Source organism: Furipterus horrens, unplaced genomic scaffold, assembly GCF_987537825.1.
Source record: "Furipterus horrens unplaced genomic scaffold, mFurHor1.1.pri manual_scaffold_3, whole genome shotgun sequence".
Lineage (NCBI taxonomy): Eukaryota > Metazoa > Chordata > Mammalia > Chiroptera > Furipteridae > Furipterus > Furipterus horrens.
This window is the reverse complement of record NW_028327173.1, coordinates 63,754,854-63,780,542: the sequence shown is the minus strand read 5'-3', so window position 1 is coordinate 63,780,542 and position 25,689 is coordinate 63,754,854. Positions and strand designations below refer to the sequence as shown.

General features: G+C 42.9%; 1 protein-coding gene across 1 annotated transcript in view; it reads left to right on the top strand.

Annotated features, from left to right (window-relative positions):
* MCOLN2 (mucolipin TRP cation channel 2) overlaps positions 1–24,813 on the top strand; it is a 52,788-nt gene extending 27,975 nt beyond the window's left edge. The window contains exons 7-14 of the mRNA XM_090269678.1: positions 928–1,027; positions 7,362–7,474; positions 8,644–8,793; positions 10,319–10,420; positions 10,528–10,650; positions 19,602–19,808; positions 21,200–21,321; positions 24,009–24,813. Of these exons, the coding sequence (XP_090125804.1) occupies positions 928–1,027; positions 7,362–7,474; positions 8,644–8,793; positions 10,319–10,420; positions 10,528–10,650; positions 19,602–19,808; positions 21,200–21,321; positions 24,009–24,045 (954 nt within the window). The 3' untranslated portion in view covers positions 24,046–24,813. The remainder of the gene's footprint in view (positions 1–927; positions 1,028–7,361; positions 7,475–8,643; positions 8,794–10,318; positions 10,421–10,527; positions 10,651–19,601; positions 19,809–21,199; positions 21,322–24,008) is intronic.
* Positions 24,814–25,689: the final 876 nt, after the last annotated feature.

Sequence of the window (25,689 nt, the reverse complement as noted above, 5' to 3'; positions counted from 1 at the left end):
AGATAGGCAGAGAATCAAGTAAACAAAGAAATAAAAGTAATTATTAATTGTGACTTGTGGTAAGGAAGAATGTCTCTGTCATGATACACTGCCCTGGAGTGACCTACATATTACAAAATGCATTGCAAAATTTAAAAAAGTTCACAGGCAAAGACCTTGAGAGCTGAAAGTGTGGCTGATCCATGATTAAATCCACAAACATTGGGGCATATCTGAACACAAGCCACACTCTGTGTAACCCAAGAATATCACTATTACCGAACCAGGGGTTCAAGAATTCGATTTACAGGCCTCCTTTCTATACCTATAAGCTATGACTAAACCTCCACTAACCCTGGCACTTGAGGTCACATTTCCCCCCAGGGAAACCCCTAAAATACTTCTCTCAAGGTCTAAAATACCCAGCATGTTTCACTCACAAATTTTTATTGATGAAAGTGTAATACAGAAGATTGGGGGCATTTGGAAATCTTAAATTTGCAACCTTGGAGCAATCTTGGCCATTTCTGAAAGCATTATATGTAGCACTTGAGGCAAACAGAAAAATAATCCCCAACCTAGGAAAAACATAGAATTTCATACCCAAAGGACTAAATTGAAGCAAATGCTTTTAATTTCCATTCAGTGTAATCAACGAGGCCACTGTGTTCTTTTGTCAAAGATTGGTGAATCTCCTGTTTGTTCCTGGGGCTAGTTGACTGTTTTGCTTTGGGATTTCTCTGAATCTGCAGGTGGATTTAGTAGAACTTCAGACATTCAGCCTTTGGACCACATTTTATTATCAATAAAATTTGTGAAGGATTCATGTGATGAGGACGTTTTCATCAGTACAGTGTTTGGGTCAGCATGCTGTTTGGATGCCATTAAGTTTTAAGCAGAGTCGATCTAGCAAGTCATACCTTCTGCTCTGTGCATTTGTGTCCCCAGATTACCTTCGACAACAAAGCTCACAGCGGCAAAATCAAAATCTATTTTGACAGTGATGCTAACATTGAAGAATGTAAAGACTTAAACATATCTGGATCGGGTGAGTATCTTATATGCTTGCCCATTGCGGATTATAGATGATTGATTTTTAGCATTTTATTTTAGGATCCAGGTGTTTAAATTGTTGATCTGCATGGTGATAGAAAGGGCTCTCAAAAACCACAGCTTGAGCATTAAATGTTTTTCATTTTTGTTCAGTTCAGCAAATACTGATTATACACCTCTTAGGAAGGGTAGCATACCCAGTGGTTGGGTGTACAGCCTTGGCATCAGACTGCCTGGGTTTGGGTCTTGGTTCTGTTTACTCAGCCTGTGAACTTGGACACATTATTTAACCTCTCTATGTCTCAATATCTTTTCCTTCAAAATGAAGGCAATAGTAGTACCTACTACCTTCCAGTGTGTTGAATATCAAAGGAGTTAGAATGTAAAGCAAAGCAGTGCGAACAAGACACATAGCCCTGGCAAGGTGGTGCAGTTGGTTGGAGCGTTGTTTTGTACACCAAAGGGTTGTGGGTTTGACTCCCGCTCAGAGCGCATACTGGCAGCAACCGATCAATGTTTTTCTTTCATATCTCTCCCCCACACCTTCCTCTGTCTAAAATCAATAAAAACAGTAAAATTGGCACTTAGTAATTGCTGGCACTCTGGAAAAGAAAGAAAACACCTTCCTGAGGGCAGCAAACATGCTTATAAAATCTCTAATATGTATGGATAGCAATAAGTGGTGGATACAAAAGGCATGAGGGTAAAGAAAGCAAAGGTTAATTCAGACTGAGAAATAATTCAGAGTGAGAAAATAAAATCTAGCAATGGTTCTTGGAGAAGGTGTGCTTTGATATGAGCCTTTGACAATGGAGAGAGATCAAGGTCTTCAGAGCCCAGAGAACAGCCTGTACAAACACCAGGTCACTTACTCAGTCATGACTCAGAAAACACCTCTTGATTCATAGTTTAAATTGGGCTACGCAGAGCCTGTTCCCCCTGAAGGCTTGGGTGATGTTATGACGGATGGTCAGCATTTTTTAATTTGTAAGTTTTGTTGAACTGAATTTGCTTTTGACCAGATTATCAGAACAAAATTAAATGTAAAATACCCATGGTTCCTAACTATATTAGATTAGTTTAAAACTAGATTCAATTTGTAGCCTGCTGCTTCAGTTATATGCCCTAATGATTTTGAAGTTTCGGTTTCAAAGTTTCATTAACTGACTTAAGCCTCTGCTTAGTATATATGGTTTTAGTTTCTGTTAAAAAGTGGTTACTATTCCTCAGCAGACACACTCTCTTCCACAAAAATGCACAGATCAGATGCATATTTTCCAAGTTCATATACAGGTTGCAGCTATTTTGAATTGAAAAAGCTCACCTTTGTCATATATAAAATATGGTTTAGAATAATCATTATGATCAAATGAGTTAGTCAGTCAAATATATTGGCAGAACATGGTGTCCTTCCTCACTACAGAATTTCTGTACTCAGAAGAAAGGAGGTCTGAACTTTAGCTTTTTCTTGTCTGGGAAGCTCTTTATTTGTCCTTCAGTTCTAAACAATAGCTTTACTGGTAGAATGATCTTTGTTGTAGGTCCGTGCTTTTCATCACTTTGAATATTTCTTGCCAATCCCTTCTGGCCTGCGAAGTTTCTGTTGAGAAATCAGCTGACAGTTTTAGGGGAGCTCCGTTGTAGGAAACTAACTACTTTTCTCTTACTGCTTTTAAGATTCTCTCTTTAACTTGGCTGGCCAGGTGGCTCAGTTGGTTGGTGCATTGTTCCTAACACCAAAAGGCTGCGGGTTCAATACCCAGTCAGGGTGTTTATGGGAGGCAACTGATGGCTGTTTCTTTCTCACACTGACGTCTGTCTGTCTGTCTGTCTGTCTCCCTCCCGCCCTCTCTAAAATCAATAATAAAAACTATGCTTAGGTGAAGATTTAGAAGAAAAGAGTCTGTCTTTGTCTTTAACCTTTTTCATTTTAATTATGATGTGGCTTCTTTGGGTTCATTTTATTTGGGACTCTCTGTACTTCTGGACTTGTAGGCCTATGTCCTTCACCAGGTTAGGGAAGTTTTTCTGTCATTATTTTCTCAAATAGGTTTTTAATTTCTTGCTCTCTTCTCCTTCCAGCACCCCTATGATGTGAACGTTGGTACGCCTGAAGTTATCCCAAAGGCTCCTTACACTACCCTCATTTTTTAAAAAATTCTTTTTTTCTTTTTGCTGTTCTGATTGGGTGTTTTTTACTTCCTTATATTCCAAATCGCTGATTTGATTCTTGGCTTCATCTACTCTACTGTTGATTCCCTATAAATTATTCTTTATTTCAGTTAGTGTACCCTTCATTTCTGACTGGTCGTTTTTTATGGTTTCCATGCCCCCATTTTTTAAATCACCATTAAACCAGTATTACATGAAATGTTAAAGTGTCTAATATAAAAACATATGAACAATAAAATGACAATAAATACATACCTATCAACAACTGAATTGAAAAACCAAAATAAATGAACAAGCAGAACAGAAACAGACTCATAGATACAGAAAACATTTTAATGGTTGCCAGATGGGAGGAATGGAGAACAAGGTGAAGACATTAAGAGATACACTTTGGTAGTTACAGAGCAGTCATGGGGTTGTAAAAGCACAGTATGGGGAATGTAGTCAATATTCTAATAATGTATGTTGTATGATATGGGTATGAGATTCTGCAGCATGGTCACTTAGTAGTTCTACTATGTGTAAACACTCGGGTGTGCCTGAAAGTAATATAATATGTATGTCAACTGAAATAAAAAAATAAAAAATGGTTTAAAAAAATGTTTTTTAAACAAGGAGAAGAAAGAAGGTCTGGCTCCCTCCTGTGGCCATTGAGGAGAAACATTAATATTTTTATAGGTGTCCAGAGCTGGGCCCACAGAAACCAGATTCTGTCACTAGAAAATACGAATTTAAAATAAAATTAGGTGATGACATGAAAACCTTAAAAAGCTGAAGTTTGGACACTAGCTTAGGAAATGGAGCCACCCCCACTGTGCACCCCAGTCTGGTGGATTGATTGCCCTGGCTTTGGGGAAGCAGAGAGACAGGAAGTGGGACAAAGGCAAAGATAACATCTGGTGGGAACCTTGCACTATTTCCAAAAAGCTCTGAGTTCATTCACAGTCACATGCTTCCCCCGATGCTCCTGTCTCCCTCTCATCATTACCTATGTCATCTCAAGGCGAACTATGAGGGAGTGTCTGTTTTCACATACAAACCAAAGGTTTCCTTTGACTTCTAATATCCATCCTAGAGGGTGCCACTAATCTTCACTTTAACTTGATTTTATGAATGTAGTAATTTGGGCGTGAGGGGCTGGAGGCGGTATTCGTGGAGAGGTCTCTCCATTGATGGACGGTGTAATGGGTGTCCCAGCGGAAAGGTGTGTGGTAAATGTGGGCAGCCCTGGGTTAGAGCCATGCAGGCAGGCAGGGGCCGGTGTGCGTGGGGCTTCTTGGGGCCTCGGGAAGGGCTGGGTGGTGTGAAGGATTCACCAACCTGGTTGGCTGGGGCATCTCTCTGGGTTAGTGTTTTACCAACCCAGGTATGGGAGATATTCCCACAGGGGTAACAGAGTTTCAATAGAGTAAGAAAGCAATTACCATGTTCTAAAGTACAGTAGTCCCTCTCTATATCGTGGTTCACTTACCGCAGCCCCAATGTATCGCGGGATTTTAAAAAATATTATATTTATTTATGGCGGATTTTTCGCTGTATCGTGGGATTTTGCAGTACTGTATATGTATGTTGTTAAAGTTACGTAGGTTTAAGAGTGTAGAATAAATGTAAGGTTCCTACTTCGCGGGGTGGTGGTGGGGGGTACCTAGAATGTAATACCCACGATAAGTGAGTACTTTTTGTAACACACCAAATTGGTTTTCTCCATAGATAAATTTAAAACAATACTATACTGGTTTCTCTGTTAGGAGGGATGGTCTGTCTTTCTCATTCTGGGCCTCAGTTTTCCCACAGCAAACAATCTTAGAGATTTGTTCTAGTTATGTTGCAAAGGAAGGTATTGGATGCTGTCCTTTGGTTTTACAAGATTGTCAGTCCCATGTTCCCAAGAACTGCCTCTATTACCTCCGCCTCATTCCATGAGTCCAAAAAAAAGAACATGTTTTTGGGTTGTGATCAAGTTAAGTTGCTTCCTTACCTACCCTAGAGGCCGTCTCGAGGTAACTCGTATAAACTTCTGACATATAAAATGGCTAAGGGTAAACGGCAGTGGTAAGTGCAAGGCATAGTTCTAACAGGCCTAGCTATGGCTTGTTTGACGTGGCTTCCTGACAGCCGTGAGGCGGGCACAGTTGCTCCCCCATTTTGTAGCTGCGGTATCTGAGGCTCAGCGAGGCGACATAATTTGCTCAGTGAATTTCATTTACTACCTGGCTGTGGCTGTAACCCACTGGGCCAGTGGCTTTACCCTCACACCCTCCTGCCTTCATTGCTCACGCCCTTGTTATGAGTACGTCTGTGGACACTGATCTTTCTCTTAAATGCCTTCTCTGCGGAGATGTTGCTCAGGAGCAGTCGGACGTTAGACTCTGTGGAAGGCTGCCTGTCCCCAGTCCTGTTTCCTTCTCTGGCCTTTCTCCATCTCGTTCCTCAGCTCATTTCCTCTTCTAATTCTCAGGCATTCCTGCCCATCTCCACAGTCCACGTGCTTCTGTGGTCTCTGAGTGGCAGTGCCCACACCCATGCTGCCACCGAACCCTCCTCTCTTGTCACGAACATCCACACAGAGCTCAGTTCACTGAAGACAGAACACCAGGAGTGGTGCCGGCTTGGTCCTTCTTCCGTATCCCCAGGTCCCGTTGGAGACCACGTTGCCACTCTCTGCTTCACCTCTTGCCACTTTCCTGTGTCTTCTCTGCCTCTGACTTAGCTCAGACCTTCACAAGTGCTGACTTAGATTATTCAGTGCTCTTCTGTGTTCTGCTGGAGCCTCTGCATTTATTTGTGAGCATACTGAAGCATTATGCTAAATAAAGGCACTGTAGTGTGGACACAATCCATGCGGTGCCTGCCTCCCAGAGCCAGTCGTTTGGTGGAGAAGAAGGGCACTGAATGATTCCACAGGAACCACTAAAAGTGCTTGTTGTTGTTATTTAGCCGGGGCTACTTCTTGTGCTTTCACGTATGAACTTATTTAACCCTCACAACAGCCCTGTGATTTAGGTACTTTTTTATTCTACCCAATTTTTTTTGGATGAGGGAACTGAGGCACCTTTGCCAGGGCTACTCAGCTCTGAATGCAAAGCTGAGATTCAGACCCAGTTTTTCAGGCCTCAGAGGCCAAGTTCTTTCCCATCCTATGCTGTCTCTGTTCCTTGCTGTGCTGTTTTGAAGATGTAATTACAGTTCAATGGTCATCAGGCAAAGGAGAGTTAAAGGGAGCTGTAGGAACACGTGCACTTATGGTGAATGCTATGAAAGAGTAGGGGAAAGGCTAATAAAGATGGGAACTTGGGGACTTTCATTTTGAGAGGAAGATAATCTGAAACCTAAGACTGAAAAAGAATAACCTAGGCATGTGTTATGGAGAGGGTGCTGTTCCAGACAGAGGGATCAGCATGTGCAAAGTCTTGAGGCAAGAGAGAGAACCTGGTGGGAGCAGGGAAGGAGGAAGACCAATGTGGCCTCAGGGTAGAGGAGCTGGGGAGAGAGAAGCGATTGTCAGGTGATGAAACTGCAGGCAGGGTGCAGGGGGCCAGGCAGGGGAGAGCCGTGGCTGGGGTTTGGGGCCACGAAGTCTGAGAGAAGCTAACGTTACAATTTCATCTTCCTCTCGTATGTTCCCCATGCTCCACACATAAATCTGATTACTGCTCTCCTTCTTACTACCATTCCAAGAGGTTATTTTCTCCATGTGCAGAAAGAGCTTATTGAATGGCACCCTTTGCTGGGAAAGTGCACAGTAAGGTTGAGAAGCTGAGGTGGGGAGTCTGAGTTGGTGGTATTTTCAATTGTTTGTTCCCTCATTAATGGAGAACTTGATGTTCATGCTTTTATGTGAAAGAATTCAGAGTACGACAGCAGTTTTGTCTCTTTTGAATGGAGCTCAAATGGACCACCTTCTTTTGAATTCTATTGTATAGTAAATATTTACAAACACATTTTGGTACACATATTGAGTTTATATCTTTATATGTATAATTCTTAACATCAGGGGATGTTTTACTTTATTTGTAGACTTCTGAGTGAATGCATTGTGATTTGTTTCTGATGTTTAACAATTCATCATTGGAACTTCTTTTTTGACTGCCATCTTGTTCAGAAATTATTCCCAAGTAAGGTGTATTTAACTTTTGGATTCTGGTTTTGTTCCTCAGTTCAGAAAAATACTCAGTATGTGCTGGTGTTTGATGCATTCATCATTGTGATTTGCTTGGCTTCCCTGATTCTGTGCACGAGATCCATTGTCCTTGCTCTAAGTTTACGAAAGGTAAGTATGTGTTCAAAGGTCTTCCCTCCTCTCTTGGCCTCCGCCCTCTGTTTGTCCAAACAGTGGATCCTGATGTCGGGTCATCCTGACCTTTCTGGGGCCCTTGATTAAATTAGTCTTTTTTTGTGTGATTGTCCCCTAAAAGGTATTCATCAACCTGAGGTGTGTAGGGTGAGTAAAAGCTCCCACCATGTCAGGTGGGATCAGATAATTATCCTGCTTAAAACTGATCTCATAACAATGGTGAACTCTCAAGCTGTTGAATGTTTCCAGAATAAATGAGACCCTAACCTTAAGAACACAATAATAGCACATGTGGGTTTCATCTTTTATCTTCAAATCAGAGTTTGTTTTGACAGGGATGTATGATAAGTGGGTTATAATAAAGCATAAAATACTTTATTCTATTTTTAAGTAGTTTTAAAATTCTCCCCCGAGTTTCATTTTACCTTTTTATTCTGAGGGTTCTTGTGAATATACATATATTCCAGTTCCTCACAAACCTTACTCTGGTGTGTGGCATGTGTGGACATGCAGACCGGGTTCAGGTACAAGAAGTCATCAAAATACCATTTGTGGAGCAAGAAAACAGTCTACATTCTGTCTTTCCTATTCTTGACCTTTGTCAACTTATTTTGTAAATATCCACTTGTGTTCTTGCCCCTCCTCCCAAGTCCCCTGATACTCTGATCCCAGGTCAGGGTCCTGGTTTTGCCGAAGCAGGCTGGGGTTTGGGGACCTTGGGAGCGCACGCTGTGGGGCTGGACTGCCTGGGCTCCGATCCTGATTCAGCCTCTCCATGCCTCAATTCTCTCTCTCCTCTGCAAGATTGGGCTAATAATGCCAAGTTCATAGGGTGCTGTCTGGTTGAATGAATTGATAATATGGACAACATTTGGGATGTACTATGTGTTAGCTCTTAGAAGAGTCCGTTGGAGCCAGCGCATAGCATATAATGTTTGAGCTCAGTTGGTAGGCACTTGAATGCTCAAGTCTGACTGGGTGGACCAGGGGGAAGAGTGTGGGCCTTAATCCCCAGCCTCAAAGTGGATCTATCGAACAGGAAAAGGTGATGCTGTATCATTTTATAGGTGAGAGCACTGTGCTGTGCTTGTCTTCTCCTTCCAGAGTGGTTTATAAGAAATGCTTTCTTAAAATGTTTGCTGCAGAGATTTCTAAATTTCTTCCTGGAGAAGTACAAGCGACGTGTGTGTAACGCTGACCAGTGGGAGTTCATCAATGGATGGTACATCCTGGTGATTATCAGTGACCTAATGACAATAATTGGATCCATACTAAAAATGGAAATTCAAGTCAAGGTGAGGGGCAATGCTTTTTAAATCTGTTGTTTCTATCTTCCTGGATGACTTCATGTCCTTTTAAGATATAAATGCCCTGTGGAGACTAGTTTGATTCTCATGCTTTCTCTTTTCCCACTGCCTTACACTTGAAGCCTGACCTGACTCCTATTGAAAGGAAAAATAAGGGAGCTGGTGTTCTATGGAAGAGGATTTTCCTGTCAATATTCCCAGAAAGCTTGGCAGCATCTTGAGAATAGGAACTGAAGTTTGAGAAGATTGGTCGTTTGCGCAGGTGTCATTTATTGTTTTAAGTCACAGAAGGAACAGCTGGCCCATGAACCAGCCATGTCAAGAGCCAGTGGTGACCACCCCTGACCAGTGGGTGCTCTGACGGATGGGGGCGAGGGCAGGAATATTAGAGTGTCTGCTAGGTGCCTGACACTATGCATAACTTCGTTGATTTCATCTTATGACAAAGTCTTGACTTGTTCACCCAACTGTTCTCCCCTCCATGCTCTGCTGTCAGTCGGGAAATCATACCGACGTCACCGCCTGACTCTAACGTACCTCCCTCTTGTCCATTCTGACCACCACTGGCTTCCTCAGGCCGACTTTCTCTCTGGTCTGGATCGTTACAGCCACTTCCTCATCGCTTGTCCGCCCTCTGCCTGGCATTTGTCAGAGCCACCCACACAGCTGTCAGAGGAATGTTTCTGAAGTGTCTGCTGCTGTCATAACCCTTTCTCACAGGAGCCCTGGGGGTGAAGGGCCTCCAGGGTCCTCGGCAGTTAGCTCTGCCTCCCTCTCCTGCCCTAGCTCTCACTGATCCTACGATCCTGTCCCTCTAGCACATCTTTCTGGCTCTCAGCCTTTTGTCCGTTTACCTGCATTGCTCTCCCCTCGCCTGTCCTCCAGGCCCAGCTCTGCTCTGTGGTCATGCCCATGGGAAGTGGTCTGTGACAAGCCGGGTATTGTATCTCTTATCACACTGAGCATTTTATATTAAAATTGTGCTTGTGTGCTTGGCTTCTCAATTAGATATAGAAATCCTTGAGAGCAGGAACTGTTTGAGCTTTCTTTCAAAAGTAGCTAATTGGCCCTAGCTGGGTGGTTCAGTTGGTTGGAGCGTTGTCCTGTACACCAGTAGGTTGTGGGTTCAATCCCCAGTCAGGTGTGTACAGGAGGCAAAGGATCGATCGATCGATCTCTCTCTCTCTCAGGTGAGGATTTTAAAAATTTTTATTAAGTTGCTGCCTGGTATTGTTTCATATTTAACAAACACCATTAGTTTATATTCTTTATAAGTAGAAAATGCATTAACGTATGCCAAGTGACCAATTGAAATACTAAATGAAAATCAGAACCACATTTGGAACTGCGCTATTATTCTCTTCTTAAGTAAAAAAAAAAAAAAAAAAAAAAAAGCCTTCGTATCACCTGCAGAGAGGCAGGCTGTTGGTTCTTTTCCAGTCAACTTAAAGTGAGGTGAATAAACTGAGTAGAGTAGAATATTTTACTCATATCTCCGTTTTCCGTTCCTTAGAATCTCACGAGTTACGATCTGTGCAGCATTTTGCTTGGAACCTCCACGCTTCTTGTCTGGGTCGGAGTCATCAGATACCTGGGTTACTTCCAAAAATATAATGTAAGGCTGTGGCATTGGGTGGTGCTGCTGGGATTGAGATTCCTTCTTCTTTGGGTTCTAGTCAGCGCCTTTTTTAATTTCCCCCATCCTGTCGCTGTGTTTTTCAGGTGCTCATTTTAACAATGCAAGCCTCGCTGCCAAAAGTGCTTCGCTTCTGCGCCTGCGCCGGGATGATCTACCTGGGCTACACCTTCTGCGGGTGGATCGTCCTGGGCCCGTATCACAACAAGGTGGATAGCACTGGTTCTTCCTTTTGCAAGTTAGGCACTTGAGACCCCCCAAAGTGGGCTCCTAGCGCTTAACCTTCTCCCTTCCCACTTTCCTCCAGCACATACCCTCGAGGTCAGTAAGCCCAGATCGGTGCAGTGGTTTTTTTTTCCCTTGTCCTTTCCAGGGTATTGAAACTACTGCGGGAGACCAGAGAGCACATTTCAGACTTGTCTGGGGCTGGCTAATGGGTCACATATCAACCCAGCCGACCATCAGATAAGAGATGTTTGGACATGGTATCACTGTAATAAAAATGAAAATAGAATGGGGCAAATTATTACAAAATCTTTCTAACTTAAAGTATTAGGATTTTCCTCCAAATTAACTGAGGAGAATGGAGGTGGACAAAGAGTACCCAGAATGGACCATATTAGGTTTATGATTAAAATGATAACATGTCTTGTCTTGGCCGTGGTTTTGATGATAACACTGCCTCTGTGCCTTATTAAAAGATCAGTATCTGAATTTTAAATTGCTGCTTGGCTTTAGTCAGCATCGCAATCTCAGGGACATCAAAGTGACACTCAGATTTTCTTGTTCTGAAATAACAACTTTGATTGGTAGAAGCATCAGGAAATGAAATTAAGCAGGCCCTGTTTTCAGACTAAAAAAGTAAAAGGAGTTATTACACTTTGTAATTTTTCTTTCATGGGCCTTTGGAAGTTGGAACAACAGGAAGAACGACAAAAATACAGCAGCCAACACCGTGTGCTTGCGTGTTAGGCATTGTGGTTATCACGTGCGTCGTCTTGTTCCTTTACTCTCCACAACAGCCCATGGTTCTGTTACCTTGGCTTAGGTGCTCTGCAAGAAAATAAGAGGTAAAATGCGGAGGGTTGCACTCAAGCTGGTATAACAGCCCCACTGTAAATTTTGACCTTGATTGTTGCATTAAACAAAATATGTGGTCCAATCTGGTTTATAAACTGTTTACAAAAAGTGAACAATCCACAGAGTTCAAGCTTTCTGTGTTGTCCTGCTTAAATATATCCTTGTAATTTGGTACACACCTAGACTTTCTCCTCTTTCAGGGTTGAATTTAGTATATCCAAAGAGAATTATTGTTTTCCTGTTTGAGAAACTGTATAATTAACAAAGTGACAATCTCTGAGTTAATAGTAAATCTGAATAATATTGCTCTTCCAATTTCATGCCACTGCTTTAGAGTTGACTTATGAGTAGAAATTGTTCTTTGATAAGATCTCTCTGATCTAGAGAACTTACTGTTTTAGTGCCCAGGAAAATTTACATTTTTCTCTATTTGCCTCGTTCTCTGAATGCTTCTCCAACTCTTTGTCACTAGAGGGCAGTGTTGCACTGTGTGAAATAAATATGTACCAAGCTCACAGATTTTGGCTTTAATTACCTGGCTCCAAGGCCTCAGGACAAGCAAGCGGTCCTATCTCCTTTGCCCTTCATCTCCCCTACCCCATCATTATTCAGGAAGCTGCTCAGATAATGTTGCTTGAATTTTACAAATACAGCTACCATTCCTAAATGCTATGTGCTATGTTAACCCTCCAGTGACCCTGTGGGGAAATACTATCTTTTTACAGAAAATAGAGATCTTAACATGTTAGATAATTGTCCTGAGGCTCCACAGCTAGTAAATGGCAGAGACAGGATTCACATCCAGGTCCCCTGACCCCAGTACACATGGTTTGACCAATACCTGTGGGGCTTTTCTTGGTGTTATCTAAAAGACCATTACAAAAGAGCATTTAGTTTGACCGAAGAATAGATCAACTATGAGAGGATTTTCCTCAGCCCGTCAGGGTTACCTTGTGGAAAATGATGTTATTTGCTTTGTGAATCTGACTGCATTTCCATGTTTAATTCTGTCCTTTCAAAGGATTCAGGTGAGATTGGGATGCTCTGGACCAGCATTGTCTAAAATACAACGAGAGCTGCAAATGAGAGCCACGTGTGTACTTTCAAATTTTCTAGTAGTTGCATAAAAAAATTTTTTTCTTTAAATAAGCTGATAAAATTGATTTTAATTATGTATTTTACTTAACCCAGTATATCCAAAATATTATTTCAGCATCTACTTAATACAAAGCATTGAGATATTTTACACCTTTTGTTATTTTTGGTACTAAGTCTTTAAAACCTGGTATGCATTTTATCCTGACAGCAGTCAGGTGCTCCACTGTCACGTGTGGCTGGTGGCTCCCACGTCACATGGTGCACCTCTTGCCTCGTGTCTCTCACTTAACGTCAGCTCTCTGTCTCTCCTTGGAGGAGTGGGGGATAAGGGCTGTCTCTGGGCTGCTGGCAGGTCTGTTTATTGCCTCTGTGTCCCATCTCTACCCAGGCTGAGACACTGGGGAGACGCATGGTTAATTTAGTGAACGCACTAGTCAGTGGAAGGAGAAAATCTTCCATCTGACTCAGCGTGCTTCCCTTCTCTGAATTGCTGCGTCTTTGGTCTGAAGTTAAAAATGTTTCCGGCCGCCCCCCTCCCCTCCCCATCCCCCACCAACTCCCACAGATGCGAATTCAAACTGTCAAAACGTTCAGGTTCTGCCAGTCACTATCTGTTGGATCAGAAGACCTTTAGTAGTACCTGAAGTCTTCAAAAGCTGGGCACCACAGCAAGTGTTTTCTAGGATCTAGAATCATAGTCACCTCAGGTATAGAAGAAAACTCTATTTTTAAACAAACAAATCATTCTAAAGGGGACGTTTCAGGAAAACTAGTTTTATACTGCTATGCGAGCGGGGGCAGGACCCACATTTTAGCCTCCTGTTTTCCTGGTAGACATTGGATTTCAATGTCTGGGAAACATACAAGAACTGTCCCGCTGATGTCGATCGGCACTAATGGACGTTGGCACAGAGCCCTTGCAAAAGGCCTGGACCCAGAGGGCTACAAGCTGTTGCTGTTTAATTATTCAAGATGAGGTTTGGAAGACCATTACTCTAATGCAGCTTTTACGTTTCCAGAGAACTTTTTTGCTGTGAGGAATAAATCATAGTCTTGCCTCATCCCTGTTTTACAAGTGAGAAGATAAAAGCATTGAAAACTTGCTGGACATTGGGTAAAGTTCCGGCAGAACCCACAGTGCATCTTCTGGCTCTCAGGGCCTCTGGTTTTAGCCAAGCACCCGTCTTATTCAGAACTGTCAGCCAGTGAGAACATTTAACCTACATGTTGCTCTTGAAGCCAGTTTTTATGTCCTTCTCTGACATAAGCCATTGCGCCTTATGTTTTTTTTTAAGTATATTTTATTGATCATGTTGTTACAGTAGTACCAAATTTTTTTCCCCTTTGCTCCTCTTCGCCCAGCACCCCACTTCCCTCCAGCGATCCCACCCCTCTTAGTTCATGTCCATGGGTTGTTCATATAAGTTCTTTGGCTTCACCCCTTCCTATATTATTCTTAACTTTCTTCTGTCTTTTTTGTACCAACCAGTTATGCTTCTTAGTCCCTGCATCATATCCCCATTTCTCCCCCTCCCCCCTCCCAGCTGATAACCCTGCAAATGATCCCCATACCTATGATTCTGTTCCTATTCTGGTTTGCTTAGTTGGATTTTGTTTTTATTTTTTAGATTCTTTTGTTGATAGTTGTGAGTTTGTTGTCATTTTAATGTTCATGGTTTTGATCTTCTTTCTCTTAAATAAGTCCCTTTGACATTTCATATAATAATAGCTTGGTGATGATGAGCTCCTTTAGCTTTACCTTGTCTGGGAAGTACTTTACCTGCCCTTCCATTCTAAATGATAGCTTTGATGGATAGAGTAGTCTTGGTTGTAGGTCCTTGCTTTTTATCACTTCGAATACTTCTTGCCAGTCCCTTCTTGCCTGTAAAGTTTCTTTTGAGAAATCAGCTGACAGTCTTATAGGTACCACTTTGTAAGTAACTCTCTGATTTTCTCCTGCTGTTTTTAAGGTTTTCTTTATCTTTAATCTTTGGCATTTTAATGATGATGTGTCTTGGTGTGGTCCTCTTTGGGTCTAGCTTGTTTGGGACTCTCTTTGCTTCCTGGACTTGTATGTCTATTTCCTTCACCAAATTTGGGAAGTTTTACTTTATTATTTTTTTCACATAAAGTTTCAATTTCTTGCTCTTCCTCTTTTCCTTCTGGCACCACTATGATTCAGATGTTGGCACATTTAAAGCCGCAGAGGTTCCTAAGTCTCTCCTCATTTTTTTCAATTCTTTCTTCTCATTCTGTACTGGTTGACTTTTTTTCTTTCTTATGTTCCAAATCATTGATTTGAACCCCAGTTTCCTTCCCTTCACCATTGGTTTTGTGTGGCTTTTCCTTTGTTTCACTTACCATAGCCTTCACTTCTTCCCTTATGCATTTGCTGTACTCAAGCATATCTGTCAAGCCTGTGGCCATCTTTATCACCAGTGTTTTGAACTTTGCATCTGTTAGGTTGGCTATGTCCTCATCACTTAGTTCTCCCACTGGAACCTTGATCTTTTCCCTGTTTTGGGTCTTACTTCTCTGTCTCCTCATCTTGACAGGCTCCTGTGTTCGTTTGCTAAGCTGTCACTCCTGTTACATTTAAGGGGTGGATCCTTAGGTATTCGTCAGTACAGGGCGACCTGTTTTACTACACTGTGGCACTGGGGGGGGGGGTCTGAGAGGGAACAATGCCACTTGTTCAGCACTTGCCTCTTTTCCAGGCACTTCTCCCACTTCCGTATAGGACTGGCGCCTCTCTAGCTGCTGCCTTGGCCATTGTTCCCAGAGTGGGTGGGTCTGCGGATGTTCTAGGACTGTGGGGGCCCTTCAATCAAGCGGACTCTGTTGAGAGACCGGCAGTTTCTTCTTCCACCCCAACCCCCACTGCTTTGTACAGTCAGAAGCAATGAGGCTTGATTTTCCCTGGTGCTGGGACCAGGAGCTGCGCAGTCTGGTCTGGTGCTGGGAATGCTCCCCAGGTGTCCCTCTCGACTTTTTAAAATGTTTGACTGCACTTCCCACCGACTTGCCGCTGCCACCGCTGCTGCCATCACCACACTGCGTCCTCTCTGCCCCGGCTCCACTCCTTCTACCTTTCTGGATGAGTATTTCTTCTTTATATCTTTCTTTGTTGGACTTCCATACAGCTTGATTTTCTGGAACTTCTGGTTGTCTCTAGTTTTGAAGTAGTTGTGTTTCTTCTTAGTTGTGGAGGGAGACACAGAGTATCTGTCTGCACATGCATCTTGGCCAGAAGTCCCTGCACATTATGTTTTCATTCAAATACAAATTCTTTCTGGCTTGATTTCAAAATACTGTTTGTACAACAAATGCTTGGGTTCTCAGTGTGGTCCCCATAGAACCTATGGGGACTCTTGATGGCAATACCCATTTGCTATTCATTAAACGTCATCTGTGCACCAAGCATTGTCAGGTTCTCCTAGGCTGAGTTCTTGAAGGGTGGTGACTATGACCCTGTGTCTAGCATGGTGCGCAGACCATGGTAGGGATTCAACAGTTTGGTTGCATGAACAAGAAATAGAGAGACAGCATTCTCTGCTTCCAAGAAGCTTACAGGTTCTTAAGAACCAAAGCAACTCCCTGTAAGTGCAGTTCTGCTGGACTGGAAGCACATTAGGACCTTATTTCTCCTTCCCTTGGGTATTTCTAATGTTCACTTCTGCTGTGGATTCTGGCCACTGAAACTGACCGGTTCATAGGCACTTGTGGTACAAAATGACAGGGTGTATACCAGTCATGTACCTTACTGAGTCTCTGTTTTCAAACTTTTTGGTGGGTTAAAATAAATCTCACCTGCATAGAGGAGAGGGAGGTATAATGGTTGTCAATAACATTAGTGTTGAGACAGGTATTGAGTCTAATCTGACACTAAGTCACTGCACTGGACATGAAGGAATGAATTTGATATGTCCCGACCAACTAGCTATTTGCAGTTCTGGAACCTGAAGCATAGACCGTTAGGGGTACTTGAAATGAAAGGAAGGAATTGGCCAGATTCCGAAAGAAACTATGACAAAGAGAAAGTATGAATGGTGCTGTTACAGTTGTCATTGATGTCCATAGAAACCAGCTTTAACTTTGTTATCTGAAGGCTAGTGGTGGAGATGGAAAATATTTATTCTGAGAACTTCCTGTCTTACTGTTAAATAATTTGCATATCGTTGTGATTTGCTCAACTGGATGTTCGCTCCCAGTCTCTATGGAGAGCGGCTTCAGAACTGTTGCTGATGCAGCAGAGGCCTGGGCGTGGTCCCTGTTTGGGTTAAATTTGTGTCCGCTGCCCTGGTTACAGACGTTAGCCTGCACATCCTGTCATGGAGAAGGGAGGGTCGGACATAGTGTTTGCCATGCAGTTGGGGTTTGGAGAAGTGGGTTCAAACTCGGTTAGAAGACCAACCAGTAGTTTACATTTGGTTCTTACTGGTACAGGGAAGGAACTAGAGCTGCCAAGGCCACCAGTCCTGAGGTAGACTTTGAAATAGCCCTTTAACGCTGGCTCCTGCTGGACACAGGAGAAGAAGCTGTCAGATGAAGAGAATAAATCCTGTGAAGAAAAGATGAGCAGGGGGTCTGGTGTTGTGGGAGGAGAAAAGCACAGGGTAATATTGACCATGAGGAGGTGGGAAGAGGCCACTCGCACAAAGGAGGGCCTTACCCCAGCCTTCCTGGTCCTAATTTTTCATTTGCATCCAGGCTTTGTATATTCCTATGCAAGAGAAATGACCGGAAGGTTGTATTCTGTGAAGTGTACATTTGACTGCAGCTTGGACTGGAGGGTAAAGAGGTTGGTGTGAAGAAGACTTCCTTGGAGGTTTCTGTAATAATCCCAATGTAAGTGTTGACATGAGGGCAGAGTAGAAAGACTGGATCAGAGAAACGTAGGAGCAGCAGACTTTAGAAGACTGAAGAGAGGGGGAGATTGATCCATTCAACACATAGTTTGAAATCCTGCTTGTTTTGGAGTAAATGTTTCTGTGGTAAGAGACTGAAATCACTGACAGGAATAGGGGAGGTTGGAAGGAAAGTCCCGTACCGGGTTAGGGTGCCGGGAGGTTATATTTGTTGCCTGTGATGCACAAGTTCCAAGTAGCATTGTCCCATTCACCAGAGACTCGGCTGTCCCCGAAGCCACACCGACTTAATGGACATACAGCCTCCACCAACTAAGGCCAGACTTTGTTTTAAAACTCTACAGTCACTTGTTCCTTCTGTGCTCCTGAAAACCATTTTACCTTTTTGCCTATTAGGTCATTATTGTTCCTTAGAAGCTCTTGTCTAATGCTAACCCTCTGGCCCTAGAGATGTTAGTTTATTAAGCACCTGCTATTTGCTTTTAGTTGATGTGGCAGGAGCTTATCAGCCACTTAAGCCAGGATGCTGGCTGCAGAGTCCAGCGGCATTCCACACCGGCCTCAGCCCCACTCGGAACTCCAGGTGTACGCCCCCAACTATGCACATCAACACTTCTGCCTGGCCCATCAAGCCTGCCTTGTCTAAAATTGAGCCCATTCATAGGCCTTTCCCCTTGTCCCCTCCCAGACTTACTTCCTCCTCAGTTTCCTCCTTTTCCAGTCTCACCTGGACTCCTTGCAATCCTGAGCTCCTGCACTCCTCCCTGCCACCACTCTGCCCTTGGCTTTTCCCGTCCTAGGAGATCTTCCACATGCCCTGTTACCCTTTAGCGACACATCAGATCACTCCTCTGGTTGAAATTTTCTACTGGTTTTCAGTTCTGGCCTGTAGAAGTTTCAAGTATGTAAAAGACCTAGTGACCACATGTGCCAATTATGTGCAGTTGCAAACTGAAGAGTGGGGAGCCTGGCTGAGCTAAGGGAAAGTGAGCAGAGACCCGGGGGTGGGGGGCGAGGAATCAACTGCCACATGGAGAGAGTAAGGAAAAGCATCCTCAGGCTGGGGGAACAGCTTGTGCAAAGGCCCTGAGGCAGGAAAAACCTCAGATGTGTTGGAAGCAATGCAAGACTTTCAGTGCAGCCCAAGCCAAGAGCGAGGGAGAGGTGCCGGGGAGAAAACAAACAAACAGACACACAAACAAAAAAACTCACCAAACGAGGCCTTTGCAGTGTGGCACAACCAGGCCTTTCCAGGCACTTCTTGGGCTCAGCACCAGATTTCCCCCATATTGACTGAGCAAACCTTTCCCTTTCTCCTCTCACTGGTGAACTCAGCCTTCAGGCCCTAGTTCTGAGGGTCACCTTTCTAATGCAGTTCACCCCTGCTCTCCCCCAGGGCACTGTAATATACCTTGATTGTGGCCTGTCCACTGTTAGTATGGGAGCCCCAGGAAGGCACTGGGCATGTTCATTCATCCTTCACTTTCCCATCTCTGACAATCTTTGGTTTTTATTGTGCTAAAATGACCCGGAACCCTGGCTGGTAAGGCTACAGTGAAACCATTCATTTAGCAAAATTTTCTAGAGCCCATCTTTGCTGGTTGTAGAATACAGTTGCTACAGTCCTTTCAGGAAGCACTTTGGCAGATTGTAGCCTTAAAAATGTTAATTACTTAGACCCGAAAACAGGAAAAAAATGTTATGCTTAGAAATGTTCATTACATTGTTCTTTACAATAACAAACAGTATTAGGATGTCCAGTGACAGGGAAATAGTTAAACTCGACTCTTCTAAGGAATGGTCTGTTTTATAGCAAGTGCTAAGTGTGAATGAGATGTTAAGTAGAAAAAAATCAACATCCAAAATTGTTAGGTGACATGACTACAGAAATATAAAAAGTGCACAGGAATGAACTGAGGGGAACGTCGAGATTGGGAGTGTGCGCGGGACTTCTGAATCAAGTTTTCCTGCCAGTGGTGTTCTCGCTGTCTTAAAGTGAATGTTACTCACGATGATGATGACAATAACAGCTGCCACACAACAAGCTAACTAGATACCTCTCTGCGTTTGTGAGTGTTGGATCTCTAAAACTAACTGTGGTTTCCCCCTTTCAGTTTGTAGCTCTGAATACGGTGTCTGAGTGTCTGTTTTCTCTGGTCAACGGCGACGACATGTTTGCAACCTTTGCTCAAATCCAGCAGAAGAGCATCTTGGTGTGGCTGTTCAGTCGCCTGTATTTATATTCCTTCATCAGTCTTTTTATATATATGATTCTCAGCCTTTTCATCGCACTTATTACAGATTCTTATGACACCATTAAGGTAAGTAATTATGATGATTTCCTGCCAAGAAAACTGTAAATTTTGTATGGATTGGAACATGAGGGGAAAAAAACTACACTTTTATTTTTTTACTTAAAATACTACATTTTACTTAAACTTTGAGGTTGTCTAGAAAAGAAACTTGTTGGAGGTTGAAGGTTGATTTTTAATATGCATTTAGGACCTTGTGCCTGTCACCCAGATCAGGTAGGACTGGCTTGGCGGTATGGTGGGAAAGAGAGAGGCGGTGGGTAATGTGGGCTGAATCTGAAATCAAACAGCGGGGCTATTGGTCCCGGCTCTGACAGGTGTGCCTGCCTGTCCTGGGACTTAGGCTCTGAGTGGCAACTTGCAGTGATAAGGGGTGACCATCTCCCTGACACCTGTTCAGCTGTTGGAACACCTGTGCACTGGATGATACAACCATTTGTGTGGCACACGTTTCCTTTAAATTATGAAAGCTAAGGCTTTTGTGGCTGTTAGCGTTCTAGCTTCCTAAGCTGCCTGATGGGGCTCTGTATCCTCTCTGTCTGGGTCTGTTGAACTGAATTGTAGCTTGAAGGAAGTTCTGCTGCTTCTGGCATTGACCCCTCTGCAGCGGATGGTCGTGCTCTGAAAATCCCGTTTCAGGACCAGAGTCGGAACAGCCAGGTGCTATGTCAGTGCCCTGGGTCCTCTTTTCGAACCTTCTCAGACTAACTCAGAAGAAGCTAATTTGTTGGAAGTACCCCTGAGCATACTTATTTGTGTGTGCATAGGAAGATTTGTTTTCCCGTGGGAATGGGTGGTTGGCTTGAATAGCTGGGCCGGGCGTATAGAGAGAATTGATGCTCACTTCCACCCCGTGGGTCCCTGTCTTTGATGTGACACTGTCCCTGTGAATGGGCCAAGCCTTGGTTATGTGGTGGATGACCTCACATAGCATGAGGGTGGAGGTTTCAGTGTCTTTGTGTCTACTTGAAAGAACCTACTGCCTTCTGCCCCACTAAGTGATCGTCTTCCTTAAAAGTAGAGGAAATAGAGGTTACTTACTTCTCAGGCAGATTCTGCATTGATGGTGAGGGGGAGGGGCGGTCTTATCTGGTCTTATATAACATGAAAACTTTAAACTTTTGATTATTTCCTTTATTTGCTTACTAACACACTCTTCCCCTGTCTCACCCTGGCTTTCTTTCTGGTGTTTTCCTTTGGATTGTTTTCTGTTCCATGGTGGCTCTGGCTTGGCCTTCGGGAACTGACAGATTGATTCACCATTGTTAATATCACTTCTTGGAACTGAGCTAGTAATGTGGGAGAGTTTCATTTTAGCAAAGGTGGGTTTGGTTTGTTGACAAAGGGAGCAATTTCTCATGCTTTATAAATGAGGTAACAATAATGTGTATTTTTTAAAGAAATACCAACAGAATGGGTTTCCTGTGACAGATCTTCAGGCATTCCTGAAGGAATGTAGTAGCCAGGAGGAGTGTCCGAAGGAGTCCTCAGCCTTCCTGTGCCACATCTGCTGTGTGAGGAGGTCAGTATTGTGTTTAGTCAGGTCTCCACGCTCCTGAGATGAGGTGCTCTGCACCCTTAACAAAGGGCTCGCCAGGTGAACACTGCACTCAGAAATCAGCTGATTGTGGGAAAGAATTCAGCTTTCCTCCCACTGAAATAGGCTTTAGAAAAGAATTCTTATGGAACGGGGTGGAAAGCTACATGACATGGTTGGACTCTCATGGGGATATTAGGAGACTCTTATGAGAAGGCATGAATTATGTCCTTCAAGTCAAGAGGGTGACTCTTATTATAAGTGACCAAAGTAAGAGATCAGAGGTCTTAATTTTAGAGGTGGAGCTCTCAGGATTTCAACGACATTTTCCCTTTTCAGAGTATGTGATACGGATGACTCTCCTTGACTAGAGCAGGGGACCTGCCTGGGAGGAGGCTGTGCAGTCCTGGGTTTGAAACACACATCAGTAGATCTTCATTCACCAACTGCTCACTGTTCATTAGGACACTTAAGAAAATGGTCTAGACCAGTGATTTTCAATGTGTTTCATTTCATGGCACACATAAACCCATTACTAAAATTCTGCAGTACACCATAAATATTTCATATATTTTGCCCATCTGACAAAAAAAATACATATAATTTTAATTCATTCACACCTGATGGCTATTGCTGTGTTGGCTATTGTCATATTTTTATTTGACAGTCTAAGGGGAAATAGGTCAGTGCCCCTGACTAGTCAGGTATTGCATGTTTTAAAAATTCCTGTGGCACACTGGTTGAAAATTGCTGGTCTAGACTCAATGGCAAAGCCTCCAATGATGGTTTGGGGACTAGAAGGGGGGTCAAATGGGGATAGTATATATTTTTTTATCCTCACCCAAGGACATTGTTTTTTATTGCTTCAGAGAGAGAGGAAGGGCAAGAGAGAGAGACACAGACAGACAGAGACAGAAAGGGAGACAGAGAGAAACATTGATCAGTTGCCTTCTTTATGCGCCCCAACCAGGGCTCAAACCTGCAGCCTGAGTGTGTGCCCTGACTAGGAATCAAACCCTTGACCTTTTGGTCCATGGGCAACACTCCAGCCAACTGAACTGCATCAGCCACGGCAAGGCTAGTGTTTTTAATTAGGCCCATGTTTGTTTTCATCTCTAGTGAGGGTAGCAGGTTGTTAACTCAAAGTATCCCCTATATTTTTTGAGAAAGATTCTCTAAACCAAATTTCTGAAGGAAGATGGGGGAACATAATTGCAGCTTAAAACCACAGGGTGTATTTCCTGCTAATCAATTCATACCGCATCTTGGGATTTGAAATGATATGACTGAAACATTTCCAAAGAATGTCTGGTAAATATGAAATGAGGTCTTCTGAGAAGAGTTAAGTTTTTAAAATCACATTTTATCCTCTCAGAGCATTAAATTGTTACCATGGAAACTAGGATAAAGGGAAATACTTTTTTTTAATAGGCAGCTGCTTATTAAGAGGCACCTTGTATAAGGAAAGTCTCTGAATTGCTTTTCTAATATGTAGTTAACTGTAAAGAACAAAAAAAATTATCTTAGAATGTAGGTGTGAATTCTGGAAAGTAACTGATAGGTTTTTGATGTTTGATTTTGAGTCCTTGGTTTGCATCATAACAAGCCCCAGGATGTTGTTACATGTTTTCTAGTGCATGCACATGGAATAAGTAAAAAATGCAAGGGTGGACTTGAAGATTAATTGATACAGGTGGGTCCAAGTGGTGGGAGACTATCAGCAGACCGTTGGCCCTAAGATGTGCTGCAGATTATTGAGAAGCTGCCTGGTGTCAGAGGATGGTCAGGCCCATCTTTAATAAAAGAATTAAGTGGAACAGGAGAGCCCATCAAAGGAAATCAACTGAAAAAATGGGGATGTGGGAAGTTTTGAAAAAAGAGGATATCAAAAATAAAAGCAGAAGTGGCTGTTACCAAAGGTGGTTGTTGGTGAGATCAATGAGAATGGTTTTAGCTGAATAATCCAATCTGATCAAAGCCTAGATCTAGGGGGTTTGATGGACCCTGCAGAGAGTAAATGAAGATCACAGGGCAAGAGGAAGGAAATGGGTTGTACTGGCCTTCAGAACACACGATGCTTTGATGCCATCAAAAATTAAGGACAACCATCCTGGCCGGGTGCTCTCACCGAGCAGGCCAGCAACCATCCCAGACGCTTCTCCTTCAAATTGTTGACAGAGCCTGTAGCCTGATCATGAGAACACCTAGGATTTTGTTTTGGACCCTGCCAGTTACTGAATGTACCCCACCACCTCCCCCAAACCTCTCGGCTCCTCAATGTCATGAGGGTGAACAGATGACCTCTGGCACCTCTTTCACTCTCCTGTAACGCAGTTCTTTGGAAAGATGTGCTTGACTGAACAGGTGCAGAGTTCATCTTTCCCCCTCTGTCCTGCAGTGACGGAGGGCAGTCTGCTGTTCCAGGCGTTAAGAAGGCTTTGTGGAAGAAGGGAGGAGGAAAGCCCCCGAGAGGCGGGCAGCTCCTCAAGTTGCCAAAAGCTTCTACTCAAACCAAAAATAATGCAAAATGCCTTTCTTAATTTTTTCTTTTGAATGTTTCAACTTAGCATGTTGATAACCTATGTATGCCTAGAATGTTGAGTATTCATTCCTTCTCAAAGATTTTTGAGTCATTGCTCTTTTCTTTTTCTTCTTCCTCTTTTTTGTTGCAGGAAAGGAAGTGATGACCACTTGATACTTACTGACTGAAATTCTTCTGCCAAAGATAATCAAGCTTCAGGCCTCCTTGCCCAGTGACAATGCAGAGGGACCCCACCTGGCTTGGACTGGCATGTCCAAAAATACTGATCTTTTGTGTGGAGTGGGAATGAGGACTGTCAGCTGGCTGACCACAACTGAAGTGCCAAAGTCCCTTTTTATGTACTTGGATGATGAAGCATAGACCATGTCAGTGACTGGGCATTAATGCAATAGATCAGTGATAATGGCGTTCTTTTAATTTATGACATGCCAGTCTTGGAATGCAAAAAAATCATATTTCAGAATGTGCAAAAGAATGGTGTTTAAAACCATGTATTTTAAGGTGTATGTTTATCCTCAAATAGAGGTTTTTCTTAAAAATGATTCTTGGCTTAGAAGACATTTGTTAATTCATGGTCTGCACAGAGGTGAACTTGGTTGCAATACCAAATTAGAGACTCAAGCTGGAAAACAATTAGGTCATTTAAAGATGATATTAAATCAACAGAAAGGCCTACGCAGTGGACATTTCTTGGCCTATTTTCCTGGGGTTTTCTTCGGTAGGAGATGAAGCAACCATTGGCATAGTCGGTGAGATGAATAGAAAACACCTTGTCACTTGTGCTAATTGCTGATTGCACACACACCACACGTGGACGTGAACTAGCAGTGCTGGCTCATTTTAACAAACAGACTCCACCATGGTGGGGATTTACCCTTGTCAAGCAAGGACAGATGGTTATTTTTTACCCAAATAAATTTATTTTCATCATAAGATATGGAATTACTAGTATTTTATTTTAAATGTAGACTCTCTTAACATCTACCTACTGAAAAATGAATGTCACATTTCTGTTAACTCTCTGGTTTCCAAAAGGGATTTCCCACTTTCTTAAAAGCAGCAAAGGAGATAAGGGGACTAGTAAATAAAAGTTAATCAATAAGTATTTATATTAATGACTTCAGAGATTAAGATCACTTCATGCATAGGTTTATTTCATACTTAAGCTGTCTCAGGGGTCAACTATTTTAGACTTATTGGTGAAGAATAGAATTGGAGTTAAGCAGGACCATCATCCCAGGGCTCTCTCTCTCTTCCCCTGCCCCTCCCTGCCTCACCCCTGCCAGCTTTTCCGTCTTATGCCCCTTTTTCCCTCCTCGTCCCTCACTTCCTTCATGTCCCTGCACCAAGGCTAGGCCAGGAAACTCATCCCGGTAATACCATTAAAGTTTATAAAAGTGAGTGACTCATGTGGACACACGAAATACTTTGCCTAAATTACAATTTTAATTAATTTCTTTTCTTACAAAAAACACCAAGTAATTTTTTGCTTTTAAACTAATGACCATTTAACTGGTGTTGCTGTGGTCAGTGGCTGACTCCAGAATCAGGTATGCAGTTGGATCGCTTACTTCGCGTATACCCCCGATCCTTAAGCTGTCTCTGAATAGAGTTGCTGTTAAAAGCCTTTGGCGACATCTGCAGCTGCGACAACCATTTGAGGAAGAGATTAATGATGGTCTTCCTTGCTCATGTTTTTCTTTTACTGGCTTTCATATTTCTTTTTATTTCGTTTCCCTCCAGCTGGACAGAACACTTTCAGAAGGAAAATCTTTTCTCAAGGTTACCTTGTATCTGTGAAAACATTCTTT